The 24992-nt window shown below is 41.3% G+C and overlaps 1 protein-coding gene across 1 annotated transcript in view; it reads right to left on the reverse strand.

Moving 5' to 3' along the window:
- The window catches only part of LOC115105304 (kin of IRRE-like protein 3), a 291162-nt gene extending 266722 nt beyond the window's left edge, over window positions 1-24440 (reverse strand). The window contains exons 1-2 of the mRNA XM_065006811.1: window positions 24399-24440; window positions 24013-24127 (exon numbers count right to left, since the gene is read on the reverse strand). Of these exons, the coding sequence (XP_064862883.1) occupies window positions 24013-24127; window positions 24399-24440 (157 nt within the window). The remainder of the gene's footprint in view (window positions 1-24012; window positions 24128-24398) is intronic.
- Window positions 24441-24992: the final 552 nt, after the last annotated feature.

Below are 24992 nucleotides of genomic sequence, written 5' to 3' on the forward strand. Positions count from 1 at the left end.
CCTTGTGAAGATGCTGGAGGGAACAGGTACAAAAGTATCTATATCCACAGTAAACGAGTCCTACATCGACATAACCTGAAAGGCCACTCAGCAAGGAAGAAGCCACTGTTCCAAAACCGCCATATTAAAAGCCAGACTTCGTTTTGCAACTGCACATGGGGACAAAGATTGGTACTTTTTAGAGAAATGTCCTCTTGTCTGATGAAACAAAAATAGCACTGTTTGGCCATAAAGAACATTGTATGTTTGGAGGAAAAAGGGGGAGGCTTGCAAGCCGAAGAACACCATCCAAACCATGAAGCACGGGGGTGGCAGCATCATGTTGTGGGGGTGCTTTGCTGCAGGAGGGACTGGTGCACTTCACAAAATAGATGGCATCATGAGGAAGGAAAATTTTGTGGATATTTTGAAGCAACTTCTCAAGACATCAGTCAGGAAGTTAAAGCTTGGTCGCAAATGGGTCTTCCAAATAGACAATGATCGCAAGTGGAGGCATGGGCTAGAGGGAGTGTACACGCTATTTTTATACAACAGCCATTTCCATTTCAATAAGTGAGGTCTGATCTACCCATCCCGGATCCGGGAGCATAATCATCGCCTCAAACTAATTAGCATAACGCAGCGGACAGACATCTTCCTACAAAATGTTCCTATTCATGAAAATCACAAATGAAATATATTGAGACACAGCTTAGCCTTTTGTTAATCACACTGTCATCCCAGATTTTCAAAATATGCTTTACAGCCAACTCTAGACAAGCATTTGTGTAAGTTTATCATGCTATGCTAAGTTTATCATGCTATGCTAGGCTCTGCTGGCAGCAGGCAACATTTTCACAAAAATAAGAAAACCAATCAAATTAAATTATTTACCTTTGAAGAACTTCAGATGTTTTCACTCAGGAGACTCCCAGTTAGTTAGCAAATGTTCCTTTTTTCCAAAAATATTATTTTTGTAGGCGAAAAAGCTCCCGTTTGTTCATCACGATTGGCTGAGAAATCGACCGGAAAATGCTGTCACTACAACGCCAAACTTTTTTCCAAATTAGGTCCATAATATCGACAGAAACATGGCAAACGTTGTTTAGAATCAATCCTCAAGGTGTTTTTAACATATCTATTCAATAATATATCCGTCGAGACAATTGGTTTCTCATAAGAAGCGATTGGAAAAATGTCTACCTCAGTATTTTACGCAAGATTTTCTGCGGGAGACATCATGTGAACACTTGCTAAATGTGGTCCCTTACGGCTATTCTTCAACAGAAATGCGTAAAAAGACGTCACAATGCTGTAGACACCTTGGGGAATACGTAGAAAACGTAAGCTCATTCGTAGCTCATTCACAGCCATATAAGAAGTCATTGGCATGAGGCGGTTTCAAAAAATGCAGCACTTCCTGATTGGATTTTTATCTGGGTTTCGCCTGTAACATCAGTTCTGTTGCACTCACAGACAATATCTTTGCAGTTTTGGAAACATCAGTGTTTTCTATCCAAAGCTGTCAATTATATGCATAGTCGAGCATCTTTTCGTGACAAAATATCTTGTTTAAAACGGGAAAGTTTTTTATCCAAAAATGTAAATACTGCCCCCTAGTCGTAAGAAAGGGAGAATTTGGGAGAATAGAGAGATAATTTGGACAGGCCGCATGACGCTGAAAATAATAGAACATTCATAGCCTCCAGTCATTTGCTCAACAAACTTCACCTGGAATGCTTTTCCAACAGTCTTGAAGGAGTTCCCACATATGCTGAGCACATGTTGGCTGCTTTTCCATCACTCTGCGGTCCAACTCATCCCAAACCATGCTTCATGGTTTGAAACACATATGCAGAGATCATCTGTACCAAAAAAAATAAAACATCTCCAATTTGGACTCATCAGACTAAAGAACAGATTTCCACTGGTAAAATGTCCGTTGCTTGTGTTTTTTGGCCCAATCAAGTCTCTTCTTATTATTGGTGTCCTTTAGTAGTGGTTTCTTTGCAGCAATTCGTAAATTAATTCCTGATTCAAGCAGTCACCTCTGAACAGTTGATGTTGAGATGTGTCTGTTACTTGAACTCTGTGAATCATTTATTTGGGCTGCAGTTTCTGAGGCTGCTAACTCTAATGAACTCATCCTCTACAGCAGAGGTAACTCTGGGTCTTCCTTTCCTGTGGCGGTCCTCATGAGAGCCAGGTTCATGATAGTGGTTGATAGCACTTGAAGAAGCTTTCAAAGTTCTTGAAATGTTCCTGATTTACTTACTGACCTTCATATCTTAAAGTAATGATGGGCTGTCATTTCTCTTTGCTTATTTGAGCTTTTCTTGACAGAATATGGACTTGTTTTTTTACCAAATGTGGCTATTTTCTGTATACCACCCCTACCTTGTCACAACACAACTGAGTGGCTCAAATGCATTAAGAAGGACATTTATTCCACAAATTAACTTTTAACAAGGCACACCTGTTAATTGAAATGCATTCCAGGTGAATTCCTCATGAAGCTAGTTGAGAGAATGTCAAGAGTTTGCAAAGCTGTCATCAAGGCAAATGGTGGCTACTTTGAAGAATCTATAATGTATTATACATTTTCATTTGTTTAATACATGTTTGGTTTCTACATGATTCCATATGTGTTATTTCATAGTTTTGATGTAGTTGTTTGATCTACTTGTCTCCAATGTAGAAAATAATAAAAAATAAACAAAAACTCTGGAATGAGTAGGTGTGTCTAAACTTTTGACTGGTACTGTACTTGGCAGATGGTTCCAATGGATTGGGAAGACAAACTTACCTGTCATACAAAATCAATCACCAACGCATTGTCTTCCCCATTCAATAGTTAAATGACTTCAGTGCGACCATGATAATTACCATATCATCAGCGAGTGTGTTCGTGCACACTGTTTCTTGCCCAATGGTCTATTTGATTCACGTTTTTTAACATGAAAAGTTTCCATTCTGCAATGTTCTCTTTGAAAACCTGTTTTTTGAGAACAGATGGATCAAAGAAAGGAAAATAGCAAGTGTATTGTAATTGGGCAGAAACTCAGTGCTTCAGTTTGTCACCTGTTACTAATAAGAGTCAAGCCGAAAGGATGGCAAAGCATGGCTAATTCCCTGGATCAACAGACATGACACCAGAGCTAGGGCCTTGAATACAATAATTAGTCCTTCAAGTTATAAAGGGGTAATAACTAGGTTATGTCAGTTTGAAGAAATCATTAATATGTTAATGACTCTTGGTTGAAATGGTATGCTTGTTGGATAGTCAGTATGAAGCAACAAAGTAACTATTACAAAATAACAAAGGAATACGGTGTCCATATTAGGACAGCATCAGTGTCAGCAGAAGTTGCCTCAGTATACCTGTTTATGAAGTTTACTGTAGGTACAGACTGTATAGAGTGCTAAATGGATACCTTCTCCAATGACACCCGACACGAGCCATCTTTCTAAATAACCGAGGCAGTGCAGTGAGGAGCTGCTGGAGCCTGTCTAGGGAAATGAGCTAACTGTTGGATTATTAGCCATTGATTCATATTCATATGGTGGAGCGAAGACAGAAGAAAGGCATCAAGAAAGGAAAAGTGAGACATATTCTCTTAGTCTCGCAGGACATTACTAGTGCTTAATTGGTCAATTGGGAGGTATCAGAACAAAATGTGAGCATGGGAGGGGGGTGTTCTGGGGAGTTCTAAGGTACCTGAACGCATGAGAGAAATCTACATTATAATAAAGCATTGCATGCATATCATCGCATTTCCATCGTGGCATAGAGCAGTAGAGTAGAGGCACTTACAGAAGTTTCACACATGTCGAACATTTATAGTAGCCTAGAGTCCAGAAAATAATTGGCCTTTTAAAAGCCTCTTATTAATTCATTTTCGCCTAAAATGATAAACCCAAATCTTACTGCTTGTAGCTCAGAACCTGAGGCATATTCTTGATAACACTTGAAAGGAAACACTTTGAAGTTTGTGGAAATGTGAAATGAATGTAGGAGAATATAACACATTAGATCTGGTAAAAGATAATACAAACCAAAAAAAACATTTGTTTTATTATTTTAAATTTTTATCATCTTTGAAATGCAAGAGAAAGGCCATAATATAATATTGCAGTTTAGGATCAATTTAGATTTTGGCCACTAGATGGCAACAGTGTGTGTGCAAAGTTCAGATTGATACAGTGAAGCATTGCAATACTGGACAATATTTTGTATCAAGTCTTCCCAAATGTGCCGAATTGGTCAATTGATACATTTTCAAGTATATAACTATAGATAACATACAAAAATTATGTGGTAATACAACATTTAAGTTTACACACTCCTATGAATGTCATACATGATGTATCATTAGCTTATACACTAACTTTCACACATCTAGATGGCCGGCGGGGTGGATGTGGAGCCAGAGACAGCAGGGGTTCAAACTGTAGAACCCAGTTCCTACATTTGAATATAAAAATTGATTTTATCAAACAAAACTATGCTACATTTTATCTCTGGGACCCTCTGGATGACAAATCAGAGCAAGATTACTGAAAGCACATTATTTACCTTGAATGTATCGAACCAGTTGCCGCAATATATTTTTTGTTGCGTCATTCTGGCAACAATGGTTGACACTAAAGTAAACCCACAAGCTATGCTTGAAGAAGAACCACTGTAGGTGTGTGGAGACTTAGGCTACCATATGAGGAGGAAATTATAGTCATAAAAATGCTTTCCATTTTCACTGACTCAACCAAAATGATATGCAGCTCACTTGCTGGTGATGGCCAATGCGCTCTCTCTCTCCCTCTCTCCTTTGTAAAACAATATTTTGAAGTTGATCAAATATTTTGGTTTTCTGTTTTCAGCAGGAGCCATTTGCTTTCCAACATGTTTTCCCTCGATTGTATTTGAAATATTGTGAAAGGCCGGCATGCTGTTTTTTCACTGACAGATTTGCCACGCGTTCCCAACTGTAGGCTATTCCTTGTTATTGGGCTACAATCCACAGACAGAAGCTATTGATCCTCTGTGGCTAAATTACAGGCCTTCTCACGGTAGGCTATTCTGAATGATTTCATTCATTTCTGAACAGACAGCGGATATTCTATAACTTTGGCAAATGTATTTCAATTTATCAGGGGTGCTGCAGTTCCTTCAGAACCCTGTGATTCTATAGGGAAATAAATCATGAAGTGCAACACTGGAGAGATGAGAGTTGCTGGCTCATGTCTATCATAGCAGAGAGGGAGAAAGATCATAGGCAGTGAATCTCACTCTTGTTATGTGAGAGATACTGGCGTATTTCTCACAGCCACAGCCATGCGTTTTTATCAAACATAGGTTACAATGTTGAGCAAACCATAAACCGGGCTGGCCCAACCCAACTGTTAGAATATTAGGCCCATGCTGAAAATCTACTTTTTCACATAGTTTTTTTGTGGGGGCCGGAGAATTTACATAGAGTCATCCTCGAATTAACTTTGACAGCTTTTATTATTTAAAAAAAATGTATTATTAGAAATCCCTCATGAAAATAATTTTTCATGCCAGGAGAGGTACCAGATCCGGCCAAATAGGTTCCGGAACAAAACAGTCCAAAACGGAAAGGTGCCGGATCCTGTTCCGGCAGGTTCTGGATCAAATTAAACACTGGAGATATCATTCCATCAGATTCTCTTTCAGTCTGACGTTCATAACTGTTCCTCCTCCACTTCCCACACTGATAAGCTCAGCTCATCAGGCACGAGCAACACAAAACAATCACTTTCCTAATTGGCAACAACACCTAGGTCAAGGAGAGCATCTGCCCCAAATGGAGTAATTAACAAATGCATTTTCCATTTTTTTGTGATGAAATGGTTAACAGATACATGATAAATTTGATCAGATATAATTTAGCACGCACTGTGTTGCTAAAACTTGACTCTTCCATCTTCATTTGTACTTGGTGTGGAATACATGATCAATGGGGAATATGTGTGTCCTTCTCATAAAACAATATCACCAGTCCTTCTCATAAAACAATATCACCAGCCGCAACACCTTATTGAGATCAAATTGACATTATATCTGTTAACTAATTAACCACAAGAAATGGAGTGTGCATTTGTTCATTTGTTCATTCGGGGCAGATGCTCTCCTTGACTAAGGTGTTGTTGCCAATTAAGGTAGTGATTGTTTTGTGGTGCTGGTGCCTGATGATTAGTGAGCTTATCAGTGCGAGATGTGGAGGAGGAACAGTTATGAAGGTCAGACAAAGCGAATCTGATGTAATGATATCTCCCAATAATTTCCTGCGAGACTATAGAGACTATGTCTCAGTTTTCCTTCCCTTGATGCCTTTCTTCTGTTTCGCCCGCGTAAAATTAAAAGCCTAGTGGTGTTAAGCCTCGGAAAACAGAGGAAACTTCCCGCTAGCCATGATTGGCTGAGATAATGGATGGGCTGGACATGCTGAGAGACGAGTTCAGATTGGTCTGCCATGTAGCACACTTCTGTCTATAACATGAGCTGCTCAGTATATGTAGATAATACTTTCTAACTGAGCTTTTTTGAAAGATATACCGAATATCTGAAAAAGTGTTGCTCTCCACTTTCTGGAGGACACATTTTTTAAATCAGTGGAATGCACGGTGGAAGCAGAGTATGATAGCTAAGGAGATGGAGAAATTCTGCCGTTTGATTGCAAATATGCGGAGAGAGTTGAAAAAAGAGCAAACAGAAGGCGGTTGTATAAAACACCTGTCTCCAGATTACATCTTCAAACTAAGGGCAACCATGACATCAGTGATAGAGAGGGAGAAGTGTTCATCCATGTATATGGCAGGGTCTAAGAGGGTCTAGATAGCTACATTTTTATCATAAGTTGCGATTATACTTAATTGTTTAACCAGCTAGCTACATGTCTAAACAAAAGACTCCACTATGCAAGTAACCATTTCCCTGAACTATTTACACTTTCTGTATCCTGTGCATGAGACAAATAAACTTTGAATTCATTTGATATAGTGTGTGTTTACCAGAGACGGTAATGTGAAGAACACGACCTTCACCAAAATCAAATTAGGATATAATGATAGGCCAATGAGACAGTGTCAAAATTCTCCGGTACGTTGTCACACTCACAACCATAAGCTATTTTCTGTAATTAGCTCGCCCTTGATTAACTTGTAACTAATACTTTTGTTGTAATTCTTTTCACATTAGCTAGCAAAAGTAATTTTTCACATTTTGTTAAGTTACATCTTAAACAAAAAAATCCTCATCAATCTACACAAAATACCACTTAAAGACAAAGCAAAAACAGGTTTTTAGATTTTTTTTGCAAATGTATTAAAAAAACTAACAAACAATACCTTATTTACGTATGACCCTCACTCATATGACCCTCACTCAAAATAGAGCTCAGGTGCATCCTGTTTCCATTGACGATCTTTGAGATGTTTGTACAACTTGATTAGAGTCCAGCTGTGGTGAATTCAATTGATTTGACATTATTTGGAAAGGCACACACCTCTCTACATAAGGTCCAAAGTTGTTGATGCAAGTCATAGCAAAACCAAAGCCATGAGGTCGAAGTAATTGTCCGTAGAGCTCAGAGACAAGATTGTGTTGAGGCACAGATCTGGGGAAGGGTACCAAAAATGTCTGCATAATTGAAGGACCCCAAGAACACAGTGGCCTCCATCATTCTTAAATGGAAGAAGTTTGGAACCACCAAGACTCTTCCTAGAGCTGGCAGCTCGGCCAAACTAGACAAACGGGGGAGAAGGGCCTTGGTCAGTGAGGTGACCAAGAACCTAATGGTCACACTGACAGAGCTCCAGAGTTCCTCTGTGGAGAAGGTAGAACTTTCCAGAAGGAAAACCATCTCTGCAACACTCCACCAATCAGGCCTTTCTGGTAGAGTGGCCAGTCAGAATCCATTCCTCAGTAAAAGGCACATGACTGCCCACTTGGAGGTCGTCAAGAGACACCTAAAGGACTCTCAGACCACGAGAAACAAGATTATCTGGTCTGATGAAAACAAGATTGAACTATTTGGCCTAAATTCCAAGCGTCAAGTCTGGAGGAAATCTGGCACCATCCTTACGTTGAAGCATGGTGGTGGCTGTGGGGATGTTTTTCAGCAGCAGTGACTGGGAGACTAATCAGGATATAGGGAAAGATGAATGGAGCAAAGTACAGAAAGATCCTTGATGAAAACCTGCTCCAGAGCGCTCAGGACATCAGACTGGGGCAGGCCCAGCCAGAGTCCCGACTTGAACCCGATCGAATATCTCTGGAGAGACCTGAAAATAGCTGTGCAGCGACACTCCAGCGACACTCCTCATCCAACCTGGCAGAGCTTGAGAGGATTTGTAGAGAAGAATGGGAGAAACTCCCCAAATGCAGGTGTGCCAAGTTTGCAGCATCATACCCAAGCAGACTTGAGGCTGTAATCACTGTCAAATGTGCTTCACCAATGTCCTGAGTAAAGGGTCTGAATACTTATGTAAATGTGATAATTTTGTTTTTTATCTTAAATACATTTACAAAATGTCAAAACACTATCATTATGGGGTATTGTGTGTAGATTGATGAGGATTCTTTTCTTTTATACATTTTAGAATAAGCATGTAATATACATTTTTGGAGGTAAAAGTCAAGGGGTCTGAGTACTTCACAAATGTACTATATATGGCCATTATTTGAACTGGCTAGACAGCTAACTTAACATTAGCTAGCTAGCTAACAAGCTAGAAACTTACCAGAACATTTTTCAGAAAGTTGTTTTTAGTTGCCTGGTTTGCTAGATAGACATATACTAAATTCATTTTGAAGGGATGGGTTTATTGGTGGTAAAATACACCAGTTATGTTATTTTGGACCACAAGGCTGTTGATGTCATGCACCATGTAGTTCTTGTGTTTATTCTTTTTCATAACGACAACAACAGGTTCAATGTTGGATGACAATAGAATGTTCACGATGTCACTGTGACAAATGTCTTCAGACATGTCGATAGATAGTATAAACCAGCCTTTAGTCTTGAAATCTTTGTTTTTTTAGTACATAGCCTTACATTTGAATCCTTAAAGAGATGGGTGAGGTTAAAGCTTAAGAGGGTGTGAATGGGTGTAGACAAAAAATAGGTACCAAAACATTCAAGGGCCATTTTGTCAAAAGTGAGGTTCCAAGTTTATCAATTTTCTAAGCAGAATTACTTTCCCATTGTTCCTAAACTGTAGTGTATGATAAAACATTGTTTAGCTCTGAGTCTCTACTTTTATCCAACGTAAAAAAAAGCACTATTTTAAATTTTGCTACACAAGACGGAATCGAGCCAGTCGGTCACATATGAATGATTTATTCAAACTGACAGACTTATAAATAACCTAGTTATAACCCCTTTATAACTTGAAGGACTTATTGTTGTATTCGTGTTCCTAGCTCTGGTGTCATGTCTGTTGATCCAGGGAATTAGCCATGCTTTGCCATCCTTTAGGCTTGACTCTTATTAGTCACAGGTGACAAACTGAAGAATTGTTTCGGACCAATTACAATATGCTTGCTATTCTCCTCTCTTTGATCCACCATCTGTAATAAAATAAATATATATAAGGCTTTTCAAAGAGAATATTTCAGAAAGCAACCTTTTCATGTTAAAAAAAAGTGAATCAAATAGAGCATTGGTATATGCACACGAACACACTCGCTGACTATATAGTAATTATCATGGTTGCTCTGAAGTCATATACCTATTGAATGGGGAAGACAATGCTTTGATGACTGATCTTGTATGGCAGAGGAGTTTGTCTTTTTCATCCATTGGAACAACCTGCTCAGTATGTCAATGTCAGTATTTCTATTAATTAGTAACGATGAAAAAAAAAAACCAAACTCAACTTTTGAAACCATATGCTCCTTTATATATCACGGAATTGACACAAAACATTGAATTTCTTGTTATTATTTTCAGCGCCACACGGCCTGTGTCCAAATTATCTTAGCATTCTCCCAAAGTGTGCACTTGTTCACTTCCCTCACTTATTGAAAAGGAAATGACTGGTTAAAAAAACATGGTGTAAACTCCCACGAGCCCATGCCTTCACCAATCCAATGCTTTGAATTAATTTGAAGTAGTGAAAGAGTGCCCATTTCAGGAGAAATATTGGGACGCAGCCATAGTCCTCACTAACTAAGACTACTTTCTGACCTCTGAAAGAAAACCCAGAAGTTTCCCCCTCAGTCCTCAATGTATTTTTACATTTTTATTTAACCTTTATTCAACCATTTGGACCTGTTCCAAAATGGACCTGGGGCTATACTATCCGGACCTGATATGCATTAATTATATATTTTTTATATAGTGATCCGATCCGAGGACAATTAGACCAGTTCAGTATAGACCTGGGAGAAGCAGGGAAAAGTCCATTTTTAAACTACTTTATTAACCGGATTTGATAAAGCCTGAGGTAGAGAGAGGTAACTCTGTAGCAGGGGCCATGCTGTGTGTGTACACTACTGTGAGTGTGAGCAAGTAACACGGGAACAGGAGGAAGGGAGGGAGAGACGAGAGACTGAAATCAACAAAGCCGATTCGCACTATAGTAGACTAATAGCTGCCATAGCTAGGTTCTTTACCATACAATATTATTACGTAGTACCGGTCTTGACTGCATTAAATCGAGAGATGCTGGCTAGCTAGCTAGCTAGGCTAATTGATGCTCCATGCTCTCTCTTTCTATCTCTTTCCTTCAACTTCTAATTCCATCATCTTCATTCAATCTTCCATTGATAATATATCTCCTCACTTTATCTCACACGGAGGCTCTATGACTTTAACCTATTGACACTTTGATGTTTTATGATTGGCCAACAACAACAATAATTGATACACGTTTCACTCTTGTGAAAAGAAAAGAGCAGCAGCATAAATGATACAATCTCTCTCTCTATTGCAGCAGTCACATTCAGATCTGTATGGGTCCTTCCGGCCAAGTCCAGTTAAAATCACACAGACCCGTGACAATCATATCAGATCCGATCCAGACCTGTGACATTTTTGGAATTCTGGATCCGGACCCACTTTGGTCCCGGATCGGGTCTCGGGTATTCAGGTACAGGTAAATCCGTAAAGACCTCTACCTCAATGTAGTCCCTAGCAGGGACAGACCTAATCGATACTCCAGACAAGTGGATGGCGATGGAATTTGTGTGATTTGCAGTTGCTGTCTCTCCCACGGTAACCGACTGAACCGGTTGCTCGGCCCCACAGTCCAAAACTCTTTGTTATTTCAGAATGAAGTTAGGTCATGTCTGCTGACTCCACTCCAGCGCTGAGGCTCCCAATGAACAGCCAATCAGGAAAGGATCTAGCTGAATTGCTTTCTGACCGGCACTGCCCCTGACACTGGTCTACACTTATTAACCACGATACAATGACCTTTGGTATTCAATTTGAAAGGCAGAGCATACTATGGCATTCGAAACGCTTGTTATAAAATGTAAAGTTACCATTCTGAAAATACTCCATTCTTTGATTGTCCGGAGAATTGTTTACACTTCATTTCGCTGACAAGCTTAAGTCATCAGTAGAAATGGACTGGCAGTTTGGGCAAATGCCATGTCCAGTTGGCCATATCTAAATCGTTTTTTTGTGTGCATAATAATAATAATTTGGTTAATAATTGGTATCTTTGTGTAGTGTGTTAAAAATGCCTGGGCCGATTTCTGGTTCTAGTCTGTCCACAGTTTAGATGGTCTATATGCATCGGTCCTGGTTCAAATATTTAACAAATGAGTGCATCGGTCCGTGGGACCCCAAACTGATCCAAATGTAGCATGCAAAAGTCAGAAAAGGTACTCACATGTTAAGAATCGCCGGTTTCACTAACATTTTTGTTCAAATTACTTTCGCTCTACTTTACGAAAATACCTCTAATCTTTTGTGGCAACTGCATCCTCGCCTTCAGTGTCGAACTAAGCATGTCTATGACAATCAAAGTCAACAATATCCGTTGCTAAAAACAGCTGGTCAAACTAGAAACATTTGGGAGGATATGACAACAGAGCACCACTTGAGTCATGACTGCAACATTGAAGGACCTGGGAAAATCAAGGCCATCCCATCACTCATCAGATGTCTCTGCAAAAACAAAATGAATGCTAGCTAAGTTTTTCCTCGTTGGACCTGCATTTACAATGTATCCAAATTTGGTTTGTGTGGTTCTTGGTTTAGCTTTCTGTAACTTTGTAACAAGTACGGTCTGCATGTGCAGTACTTCATATTGAGTCATGATTAGGTGTCTCATATATCTGTCCCAGAGACATCCAAATGTCCCATATATCTGGTTTTAATGCCCATTCTAGAATGCCAATCAGAAATGAGTTTCAACAGAGATGTGGTATAAAATTGTGATGAATAATCTCTCTCTCTCCATTAGGCCTTTTAGTGCACAGCAGTCAGCCACTTCTATTTCGATACCAGCACAGTACTTCTCAGCCAGCCAGAACCCCCTCCTCCCCACTTCCTCCACTTTCTTCTATACCCTCCCTCCCAGACTACCCGGTTCTGCTGCTTTGGGCTGGGACCATTAGGCGGTGCCCAGAAAGAGTTCCCAATCTGGCTGAGATGGCCAGGATACTAGTGCATGGGCGGGAGAGTACTGTCACATGTTCAAAGTTGCCTCGAAGGGGAATGCATTGACCAGCAGCATAGTGAGTGAGCGAGAAAAATGAAGTAGCGATGTGAATTATATAAGGAGACATGAAGCAGTATGCCTACAAATGACACAATATATGAAATATATCTGCTGCATATCTCAGTTAATACACTGAGGGGAGTGAATGAGATGTCTAGAACAGCTGTGGAGAAGTGGCAAACGTACAGGATTTCGATACGGTGAAGCCCTCTTGAAAATGTAGGCTTATGCATATATTACACTGAACAAAAATACACACGTAAAGTGTTGGTCCCATGTTTCTAGAGATGAAATAAAAGATCCCTGAAATTTTCCATATGCAGAACAAGCTAATTTCTCTCAAATGTTGTGCAGAAATGTGTTTACATCCTTGTTAGTGAGCATTTCTCCTTTGCCAAGATAATCTATCCACCTGACAGATGTGGCATAGCGAAAAGCTGATTAAATAGCATGATCATTACACTTAAACCTGTTATGGCAAGGCGTTCCCCGAGGAGAACTCCACCCCCCCCATTCAGCTGAAAAGGTGGCGCAGGGAATTCAAAAATATTCTTTAGAAATATTTAACTTTCACACATGAACAAGTCCAATACCTCAAATGAAAGATAAACTTGTTCTTGTTCATCTACCCATCATGTCAGATTTTTAAAATGTTTTACAGCGAAAACATAACATATATTTATGTTAGACCACCACCAAATCATAGGAAAAACGCAGCCATTTTTTCCAGCGAAAGATAAAATCACAAAAGCAGGATTAGAGATAAAATGAATCACTAACCTTTTGAAAATCTTCATCAGATGACAGTCATTTGACATGTTACACAGTACATTTATGTTTTGTTCGATAATATGCATTTTTATATCCACAAATCTCGGTTTACATTGATGCCATGTTCAGAAATTCCTCCAAAATATCCGGAGGAATTATAGAAAGCTACGCCAGATAACAGAAATACTCATCATAAACTTTGACTAAAGATACATGTTCTACATATAATTAAAGATACACTGGTTCTTAATGCAACCGCTTGTGTCAGATTTTTTTTAAACGTTACGGAAAAAGCCTAACATTGCAATAATCTGAGACGGCGCTCAGACGTAACAATATTTCTCCGCCATGTTGGAGTCAACAGAAATACGAAATTACAATATAAATATTCCCTTACCTTTGATGATATTTCATCAGAATGTAGTCAAGGAGTCCTAGTTCCACAATAAATCGTTGTTTTGTTCCATAATGTCCAATACTAGTGTCCAAGTAGCTGCATTTGCTATCACTTTCAGCTCACGTGCCCAAAAACTGACTGCTGGTCCAAGATAACTCGCACGAAAACTTCCAAAATATATATTCCAGGTCGAATAAACTGGTCAAACTAAGTAGAGAATCAATCTTCAGGATGTTATTATCATATATATCCAATAACGTTCCAACCGCCGGATCATACGTTTTCAGCTGGAGCCAAATGGAACAGCAGTAGCACCCAAAGAGAAATGCGCCACAGGACAATGGCATTCTGTCGGGACACTGACTATTTCCCCTCCCATTCGGTCAAAGTTCACAGCAAATGCTCCATTCCACTTTCTACTGAATAAGGACATCTAGTGGAAGGCGTAGGAAGTGCTTCCAGATCCATATCTTGTTGGGAAAGGAGGGAGCGATGACGTCAAAGTTGTTCCAACTTTCAGAATTTCACTTCTTGTTTGGAAGATTGCCTGCCCTATGAGTTCTGTTATACTCACAACCATATTTCAAACAGTTTTAGAAACTTCAGAGTGTTTTCTATCCAATAGTAATAATAATATGCATATATTAGCAATCTAGGACAGAGTAGGATGCAGTTCACTATGGGCACGCAATTCATCCAAAGTGAAAATACTGCCCCCTATCCTCAACAAGCTTTAGTGAGCATTTCTCCTTTGCCAAGATAATCCATCCACCTGACAGATGTGGCATAGCGAAAAGCTGATTAAATAGCATGATCATTACACAGGTGCACCTTGTCCAAGGGACAATAAAAGGCTACTCTAAAATGTGCCTTTTTGTCACAAAATACAATACCACAAATATTGAGGAATCATTTAATTGGCATTTCTCTACCATAAGCCACCTCCAATGTTGTTTTAGAGCATTTGTCTGTACGTCCAACCGGCCTCAAAACTGCAGACGACCACGTGTAACCCAGCCAGCCCAGGACCACCACATTGTGCTTTTTCACCTGCAGGATCATCTAAGACCAGGCACCCAGACAGCTGATGAAAATGTGGGGCTGCACAAACTGTCAGAAACTATCTCAGGTAAGCTCATCTGTGTGCTCGTCGCCTCACCAGGGTCTTGACCTGACTGCAGTTCAGCGTCATAACTGACTTGAGAGGGCAAATGCTCATCATCGATGGCCACTGGCACGCTGGAAAAATGTGCTCTGCATGGATGAATCCCAGTTTCAACTGTACCGGGCAGATTGTAGACAGCTAGTATGGTATCTTGTGGACAAGCGGTATGCTGATTTCAACATTGTGAACAGGTGGTGGTTGGGTTATTGTATGGGCAGGCATAAGCTTCAGACAACAAACAGAATTGCATTTTACCAATTGCAATTTGAATGCAGAGATATTGTGACGAGAACCTGGGGCCTATTGTCGTGCCATTCCTCCGTCGCCATCACCTTATGTTTTAGCATGATAATGCACAGCGCCATGTCAAAAGGATGGTGGCTTCTTTAAATAGTACCTGCAAAACACCAGTCTCAAAGTCAAACAGTGAAGAGGCGACTCTGGGATGATGGCCTTCTAGACAGAGTTCCTCTGTCCAGTGTCTGTGTTCTTTGCCAATCTTAATCTTTTATTTTTATTGGCCAGTCTGAGATATGTTTTTTTCTACTCAACTCTGCCTAGAAGGCCAGCAACCCGGAGTCGCCGCTTCACTGTTGACTTTGAGACTGGTGTTTTGCTAGGTACTATTTAATGAAGCTGCGATTTGAGGACCGACGATTTGAGGCGTCGGTTTCTCAAACTAGACACTCTAATGTACTTGTCCTCTTTCTCAGTTGTGCACTGGGGCCTACCACTCATCTTTCTATTCTGGTTAGAGCCAGTTTGCGCTGTTCTGTGAAGGGAGAAGTACACAGCGTTGTACGAAATCTTCAGTTTCTTGGCAATTTCTTGCATGGATTAGGCTTCATTTTTTAGAACAAGAATAGACTGATGAGTTACAGAAGACATTCCTTTGTTTCTGGCCATTTTGAGCCTGTAATCGAACCCACAAATGCTGATGCTCCAGATACTCAACTAGTCTAAAGAAGGCCAGTTTTGTTGCTTCTTTAATCAGAACAACCGTTTTCAGCTGTGCTAACAGTTGCAAATATGTTTTCTAATGATTAATTAGCCTTTCTTTTCAAATGTTAAACTTGGATTAGCTAACACAATGTGCCGTTGGAACACAGCAGTGATGGTTGCTGATAATGGGCCTCTGTACGCCTATGTAGAAAAATCTGCCGTTTCCCGCTTCAACAGTCATTTACAACATTAACAATGTCTACATGGTATTTCTGATCAATTTGATGTTTTTTTATTAACAAAAAATGTGCTTTTCTTTCAAAAACAAGGACATTTCTAAGTGACCCCAAACTTTTGAACAGTATTGTAGTTTTGACAAATATCCACTAGGGATGCTGTTCATTGTTTTCTTGCAGCACAAGCAAAAACACCATTATAATTTGGAAACTCATTGTTATATTTTGTGATAAAAAAAACACAGACTTGCAGATCCCTGCTGTATGTTTAATTATTGCGATTCGATTTTTAAAAGTCCAATGTAGCCGTTTTTATATCAATAATTTCTGGGTAACAATGAATTATCTTACTGTAATAGCATTTTAGCAATAAAAAGATTTCTCAATATAGAATTTTGCTAGGACTGCCTGGGAGTGGTCTAAGAGGGGAGGGGTTAACTAAACTACCTGTTATTTGCAGAGAAGTTTGGAACTCTTTTTGTTATTGATCTATTAACCAATTGACCGGATGGTGATGTCCCCATGGAAAGCCGAAGCTCCCACCCATGCAAACCTGCTGATTAGGTTGTATTTTCATCCAGCAACGATCAGGAAATAACACTAATCATGTATTTTCACAGTTTCATAGTGTTAGTTCCATCAGCTGATGTACAATATGATATAAAGCACAAGAAAAACAGAATTGACAGCACTGGGCCTTTAAATGTGGCTTTTGGGGATAGATAGAGTGGTTAGAAGTGGACCTCATGGCAATGAAAGAACATAACAGAGCTATAGGCTTCTCTGGAAGCCTGTGTATCATCTTAATCTCTGTGAAAAGGTATCAGTCTGCTGCCTACTCTTATCCAGTATGAACACTTGACTGCTCCCCTTCTCCTCCGACTGACAAAGTGCTCTGCGTCTGAAATGGGAAAATAAAGAGGAGAGCTGTCTGGCCCTAGCTGCCATCGTCTCACTCTTAGATCCCTGTTCACTTTCGGTTGAGCCGTCTCACCTGTCCCTCTAAACCATCCGCAACCAAGCATAATTTAAAAAGACAGACAGCCTACCCCTCCCTTAAAATCCCCTTGCTCATCCGCCCAGCAGCCACGCTCTGCTCCGACATATTGAGTGTACACTCCCTTGCTCCCTCTGGGAGCTATCTGATCTGACATTAGGCCTTCTATAAGGTAAGGCTACATTAAACGACATTCTGCTTCAAAAGCTTTGCTGTTTATAAATTCTACTCACCACGAGTGTCGGTGAGCTGATGGTGGGGTGTTTAGCTCCTGGGCGGAAGCCAAGCAACAGTGGCAAAGGGATGAACCGGTGCGGCTGGGAGATTTGTGACGGATGTCATCTGTGAATGAAAGCCACGACTGTAGCGGATTCGCCAAGCAAGCATGTCAAGACGAACTCCCTTGCTCAATGTTAATTCACCCAGCCCATTATGAGTGCATCCCTTTATCCATGAAACATAACTCAAATCTTCCGTTTTTGCATCCAATGGATTTGGGAAGGCGTGCATTCAGCCCATTGACCTTTTCAAGGTTATGAAATGAATTGGATATAAAGCTCACTTTGACAGAGCTCAACCAAAAACATAGTCAACCGGTATCAAACTATACCGTGCTTTACAGTATACTCATATTAACCCATCCCATTAAATGACTTGTGTGTACCATCTACAAAAGTCACTGCTGGCACCAATCAATCTTGAAAGTTGGCAGAGATCTGCCACAGTGTTTCTGAAGCCTTTGACTTTCCAGAATCAGTCGAAAAAACTTTGGGAACAAACTTTTCCTCTGAAAGGGTCATTATTAGAGGCCTTCTATTAGAAAGGCTTTTTGCTGAACACAGTCTTCCAGCTTCAGCTGAGGTTCAAGTGGCGGAGTTCAAAGAAACATGCCGTGAACAATTATTATAAGCTTACATGGTGATTGCTTGTGCGCCCCATCAAAAACATTGCATCAAAACCCCACCACCACCACCCCAGCCATCCCCAAGCCACCAGTTTACCATGCAAAATAACGAGGCTGGGGTAATTGAGCACGGCTCAGATGGGTTTCTGGTGCCTCACAGGCGTTAGATCACAGACAAACGCCAAGCACTAATGATAAGAAAAGCTCCTCCGCTGAGACTCTTCAGGACAGGGAGACTGGTCACTTCACTATCCAGTTAGCTATCAAGTTAGCTAGCCGGCCATTAACGATCCAACAATAGAGCCCAAAGGGAGGGTAGCTAACCTAGCGATGCTATAGTTGCCATATTCATGGAAGTGCCGCCCCAATGCCGTTGTGAGGGATGCATAGTAACAGCAGGGAAACACACATCATTATCTGAAGGTGAGCAGCTTCCCTAGGTCTCTCCAAGCTCCCCCCATCCCTCCCCTTGCCAGAGTCCATGTGTTAAAAGGGTTAAAAGGCTCATTTACTTTTACTTTGCAAAAAAGCTCATGGTTGTGGAACCTGATTCCCCCCATTCATACAATTGCATGTGTTGTGCAATCAGAGGGTCTCTCCACCTCCACAAGGCTGCAAAGGAAAGAGTGTGTGTGAGAGAAGAGGAGAAATACAGAGAAAGAAAGAGAGTGAAAGATAGAGTCAAGTCTGTCCAGGTGGAATAGGGGCAGTGCCAGAAAATTCTGTCAGACACTGCCTCCCTTATCAGATCATCAGCTCAATTCTTCAAAGGTCCTCCTGTCCCGCAACACAAAATACATCTTCCATTCTGCAGGGCCTGTGCAGGACATAACAGCTCTGTCAATATCTACGCTGGCTTGTTTACTCCAGCATTTTTCAAATGCTGCCCGGAAAATGCAATGTAACAACAGTGTGCAGCGCAGATATAGATCTGTGGTGACAGGTCCATGATTAATAGCAGCAATAGTATAGGAAAAATGATGTTGATGTTTCCGCAAACTACTTCGGCAACACTTTGGCAGACGAGGAATGAGTGATGAAATCATTGTGCGAGACAACATCAAACCTGCTCGGCATGCAGTCACATGTACGCTGAGGTACAAAGCACATCCAAAGCAATCCTGCCACCTCTATGCACCTCTCTGAGCAGGTTGTTGGCAGCTCCTACAGCCCTCTGGGAATGCAACAGCACTTTTGCTTGGTTTACAATAAAAGGTAGAGATCAACCAATCGTAAAATATGTAACTGTAACGATAGGAGAATAATTCAGAGAGAAGATAAACACCAAATTGTTAACATAACCTTTCTTTCCATAACCAGCATTTTTGTCTGATGGATATCCACCGATTGATCAGCTGATGCTAGATATAGATTCCCTATTGATCGTTGGAGTGATTAGTGGCAATTATGGGTTATATCTTCTCTCTGGAGACCTGGAGTTGATGAGTCAGTTACGGTGAGACGATTATGTGCATGCTTCCCGAATGGCACCCTATCCCCTATATAGTGCACTACTTTTGACCAGAGCAATATGGGCCCTTGTCAAAAGAAGTGCACTCTAAAGGGAATAGGGTGGCATTTGGAACTCGCCCTGTGTTGGGCGGCTCAGGAGTGGGGCTTTCTGTTAATTGTTTCCTGTGCATTAGGCATCAGGTTGAAGTGGATTTATCCATCAGCAAACAGGGGGAAATGCACTTGGAGCAGTGTGGAACCCACTGCACAGTGCTAAACTACACTTCCATGACCTTATTTTAATTTGCTGTTTCCTTATTTATGCTCTGGTCCGTCACTGTGTTCCCATTTATGCATGTGATAAAGAACAGTATATAATAGAGAGAGATGGGATGCACAGGTGTGTGTCAGGGTGCTATGGGGTCAATTCAATTTCAGTGCAACCGATTCAGGGAGCGAATTTAAATTCTCAATTCAAAAATTAAGGGACAGTCGTTTTAAATTCTCTTTTTGAAATTGAATAGGCACCAAATTCTGGTTTGTACACGTTTGTGACTGATCTAGTCAGGTTATGTTATCTCTTTGTCTCTTTCTATGCGTTGGTGCCACAGATTAAAAGTAATGTGAGAGTGCTGTCCAAGGTGCTGAAGGGGTACTGTCTAATGTACAGGTGTTGTCCAAGGTGCTGAAAGGTGGACTGATTTACTCAGCATTATACAGTGCAAAATCTGAACTAAATAGTGCCTCTATCTAGCTGTGCATCTCTCTATGCATTCCTGCCAATAGATTGAGGGTGATGTCAAAGGTTCTGCAAGCACATATTGCCTGTGTAACAAGTCACAAACTGAATATGCAAATCAGTAACAACAAAAATAACTACAGAGCATACTGACAGGCAGCTTTGAATAGCATGACAATGTTTTGAAATATACATATTCCACACGGCACATTTCTGAAGCGCCGCGTACATCATTAACTGTCGTGCTGTCAATTCTGAAGGGAGTAAAGGGCTGTGGAGCAGTATCTTGCCAGTTGCCACTACATCTCAAAGCAGTGTATTTTCTTTCATACATTCACTCAAGTATCTGAATAGTGAGGCCACTGCAATTACTGCAGTGTCCATAGGTTAACACAGACTGCCAGAGGGTATAGTGGCAAGCAAGTCTTTAACCAGAAAGATCAAGCCGAGTTCACCACAACGTATCGGGGGCTGTCCTTTAAGACGGATGAGGCATAAAAAATACAATCACGCTCCATTGGGAAAGTCAATGGGACTTTCCTGTGTAAAAGATGAGGTGAAACTGTGATCAAAGGTGGTTTAGCATGAAAGTACTGTACAGTATGTAGAAACTGCTTCTCCAATGGAAATCCCCAATCACGCTTGCAGGCAATGTCATGGTGATGTTGGCTAGCAGAAACACGTCATCGGGTCATCTAACAGTCATCTTGTGCCAAACTGTGCATGTGCTGACCTTCAAATCAATGGCACTCCTTCGACATAGTTATTATTGACGAAAATGAAAACGTGTCAGTTTGTCACTTTCACGAGGTTGGAGTAATAACATGTACAGCTACTTAAGAAATTGGATGAATCTAGGTTGTGCCTTTATATTTTGAGAAAAATTAACAAATATTGGAATAATTCTTCACTTCTCTCATTGACTTCTCAAACCCCAGTCTGGTCTGCTTTGCAAGCTTTCCAGGAAGTCTTGCAATGTTGGGCCACTGGGTTTAGAAATTGTGCTCATGCCCCTAGGAAACTCATCCAAAGCCAAAGACTGTAGCTAGAAGTGTGAGTGGGTGTTGTCTCATAGTATGCTCACCTGTGCCAGAGCTAGACTCTGAAGTAATCTCCTGGAATCCCCAGGGGCTAAACCACCCGTCTATTTTTAAGATAATGATTTTAGCTCTCTGATGGTCAACTTTGCAACACTACAGGTGAACGTCTTTCCACGTGGCTTCCTTACCTAAACCATTTAAGTGTCTCTGGTTCATTCTAAGACAACGGTATCGTGATTACTTTCCACTTGACAGTGTGCCATGGACAATGGCATTGCCATTTCATTGCTCTTTTAGAGTTATGTTCAAAGGCTTCACCACCCCTCCCCATTGGGAGTACAGGGGGACTGTGATCTCAGCGTGATAATCCTTGAGTGGCGAGTTGAGTTTGGAGAACATAGGCGGGGATGGAGTGGGGTAGAGAGGTGCTGCTCAGTGCTCATCACTGCTCCCACCATAAATGTTACTGCCAGGAGCTCCAAGAATGAAGGATTTATGTGAAGATGAATAAGGAGAGGTGAAGGAGTGTAGAATGGCTGTTTAATCAACACACTTTAACCTTTAATCAAGAGTCAGTTGTGTTCATTGGATGCTTTTAATCGATGTGAGAGGTCCTTTGAAACATTCTGCAGTACTCTGATACTGATGGCAGCCTTGTCCCCCCCACCTCCCTCCTCCTCATCCTCTGTTTTTGATAACCACTCTGATTCTGCTGACAACAATGGATGCAAACTACAGCGCTTGATCAGTGTATCACAAGAGAGAAGCAACGTAAAGGAAGAGCACTTGATCCCCCCCCCCCCCCCCCCCCCAGTCGACTGAGAACAAATATATATGGCTGTCGGCAGCAAGCACTGAGGATTGGCTTGGGCTCACCTGCAAACTGATTAGGAGCCTTAGAATGGTAAAGCAGGATCCAGCAGTGACTGCCAGATGAATTAGCAGTATATACAGTATGTTTGTTAATTATAGGGGCTTGAAGTCGTCCAAGCTCTGATAGCTTGCAGTTTGGAGAAAAGAATGCTTGTAGAGGAGAAGAGATATTAACCCATAGGTGAGCCTACTGCTTAGAGAATGAAGCAGCAATTTGGGAACCATAGAAAATTCCCCCAACCTCTCCAGCTTTCAATTCACTGAGGGGAGTAGATGGGGTAAAAATCCTATATTAACTTCCGACGCTGGCTCACACACTCATATACTCATAAAACTAAGCAATAAAGCTGACACCCTCTTGAGGTTTGATGTACAGTCTCTGAAGAGTGCTGCTGAGAGCGCTATTAAAAGCTTTATTACTGGTGTCAAATTCAAATTAGTGGTGCGCCGCGCACTCTGTATGTCCAAAGCGAAAGGCGGAGTATTTGTACAGTCATACACGACTGGTTCCGCACACCCAACCTTAACATTAGGACCAGCAATAACATTAGGGGAATTACCATTTAGACTAGCAGAGATATATGACTGAGCAAGTAAAATAGGAGTTCAACAGTGCAACAGAGGAATTGGACAAATCTTGGAGAGTATATCAGGAAAAGGGGAGAGGAAGTCAGTTCAGGGGAGGGTGAGTGTATTGAAATGGTTTTATTGTAAAAAATCTTCTGTTTCCAACACCCATTTGCAATCATAGGCCATAGCTTTGGAATTACTGTGAAAATTATGTGTAGGTAGAAACGCATACAAACACACACGCACACACACACACACACACACACACACATCTTATCTACACACACACACACACACACACACACACACACACACACACACACACACACACACACACACACACACACACACACGCACGCATACATGCACAAACACGTACACACAGTCACAAAACACATACACACACATCATTTTTGCATGCACTTGTGTGACAGCATTGCATATACGAGTGTGGAGTTAATAATTAATTTTGAAATCTTTGAGAAACAACTAAATGACAATGTTAAAAATAAATGTCTTACTGTTTACAAAACTATCCTTGAAACTTCAAGATTTTTTTTGATAACTAATGTGACTTTTCTAAGGACAGACATTCTGGTATCTCAGAGTACAAGGAGAAATAAATGCTTAATCTTGTTGCTTTCTGCAAGTGATTCTCTGACACACTGATGAATGATCCCAGCATGTTTAGATCAATGCAATGAGAGACAGATACAAATTCAACACCGTAAGCAGGATTTCGATTCAAGCACACCTGCTCATTCAGAACAAGAAAAGACAAAATCCTTTCTTGCCAGACGTGAGATGCAGACATAGAAAGTCAGGGACATTTCACAGTTTCAAAGGACACAGAAAAGGATTCATATCGATTAAAAAACACTGATGTAAATCTCAATAACCAAAGCAATTTATAGCTCTCTGAGATTACACCACAGTCCCACAGTAGACAATTCAAGTATCACTCAGAGCTACTGTGGAGAAGCTATAGCAAAGGCACATCAAACTGCAGCCAAACTTACAGTAAAGCGGTCCCTCCAAGTCACAGACGTAGTATCAATTACAGAGCTTCCACCATCCATACGGATCAGTCAGAGTCACAGAATGGAAAGAGATGGGGAGAGAGTGAGAGATAGACAGAGAGAAGGGAGAAAACGCAGCTCACTTCCATTCGGATCAGTCAGAGCCACAGACGGGAAAGAGACAGAGACAGATAAAGAGAGAGAGAGACAGATAACACTGTTTACGTACCAAGTCCAGCCATCCAAGAGAACAGAACCAGCCAAGGGATCATCATCATTAAAGAGAAGTAACGGGGGAAGAAGTCTGCTCCTGTGTGCCTACCGTCTGTGAGATGTTGGTGACGCTGAGACAAAGTTAGTAGCAGAGGTATAAAGAGAGTTGTGCGTCTGTCTGTGTGTGAGAGGCTGGCACTGTAGCTCTCTTCTTCAGCTGCTGCTCTCTCAGTGAGAGAGTGTGCGTCTTCTCTCCTGCTCTCTTTTTATATATCGTCTCCTATTTCCCAGAAAATCAAATCTTCAGTCTTCCCTGCTGCCGGTGGCTCAGCTTCATTCTAGCTTTACTCACAGTTTCATTCTCCCTTTGTCTCTTTCTTTCTCTCTTTCTGCCGTTCACACTCTCAGTGCATCAGTGTGTTGCTCTACAATTGCGTCTCCCATGCTCTCCCCTTCCTCTTTCTCACTTGCGTTCTTGCTCGCCAGTAGAGAAGGGACACAGTCAGTGGAGATGTTGCTCCTCCCTCTCTCTGTCTGCCTGCCTGCCTGCCTGCCTCCCAGCCTCCCTTAATGCCAGTCTGTCTGTCTGCCTGCCTCCCAGCCTCCCTTCCTGCCAGTCTGTCTGTCTGTCTCCCAGCCTCCCAGCCTTCCTGCCAGTCTGTCTGTCTGTCTGTCTGTCTGTCTGTCTGTCTGTCTGTCTGTCTGTCTGTCTGTCTGTCTGTCTGCCTGCCTCCCAGCCTCCCTTCCTGCCAGTCTGTCTGCCTGCCTGCCTCCCAGCCTCCCTTCCTGCCAGTCTGTCTGTCTGCCTGCCTCCCAGCCTCCTAGCCTCCCTGTCTGTCTGTCTGTCTGTCTGTCTGTCTGTCTGTCTGTCTGTCTGTCTGTCTCCCAGCCTCCCAGCCAGCCTGTCTGTCTGTCTGTCTCAGCCCCGTCGCTGCTTTTCCTAGAGAAAAACTCTGTGGAAGAGCAGGCTAGGTAGGAACAATATCATTGGATAAT

Source organism: Oncorhynchus nerka, linkage group LG22, assembly GCF_034236695.1.
Source record: "Oncorhynchus nerka isolate Pitt River linkage group LG22, Oner_Uvic_2.0, whole genome shotgun sequence".
Classification (NCBI taxonomy): Eukaryota; Metazoa; Chordata; class Actinopteri; order Salmoniformes; family Salmonidae; genus Oncorhynchus; species Oncorhynchus nerka.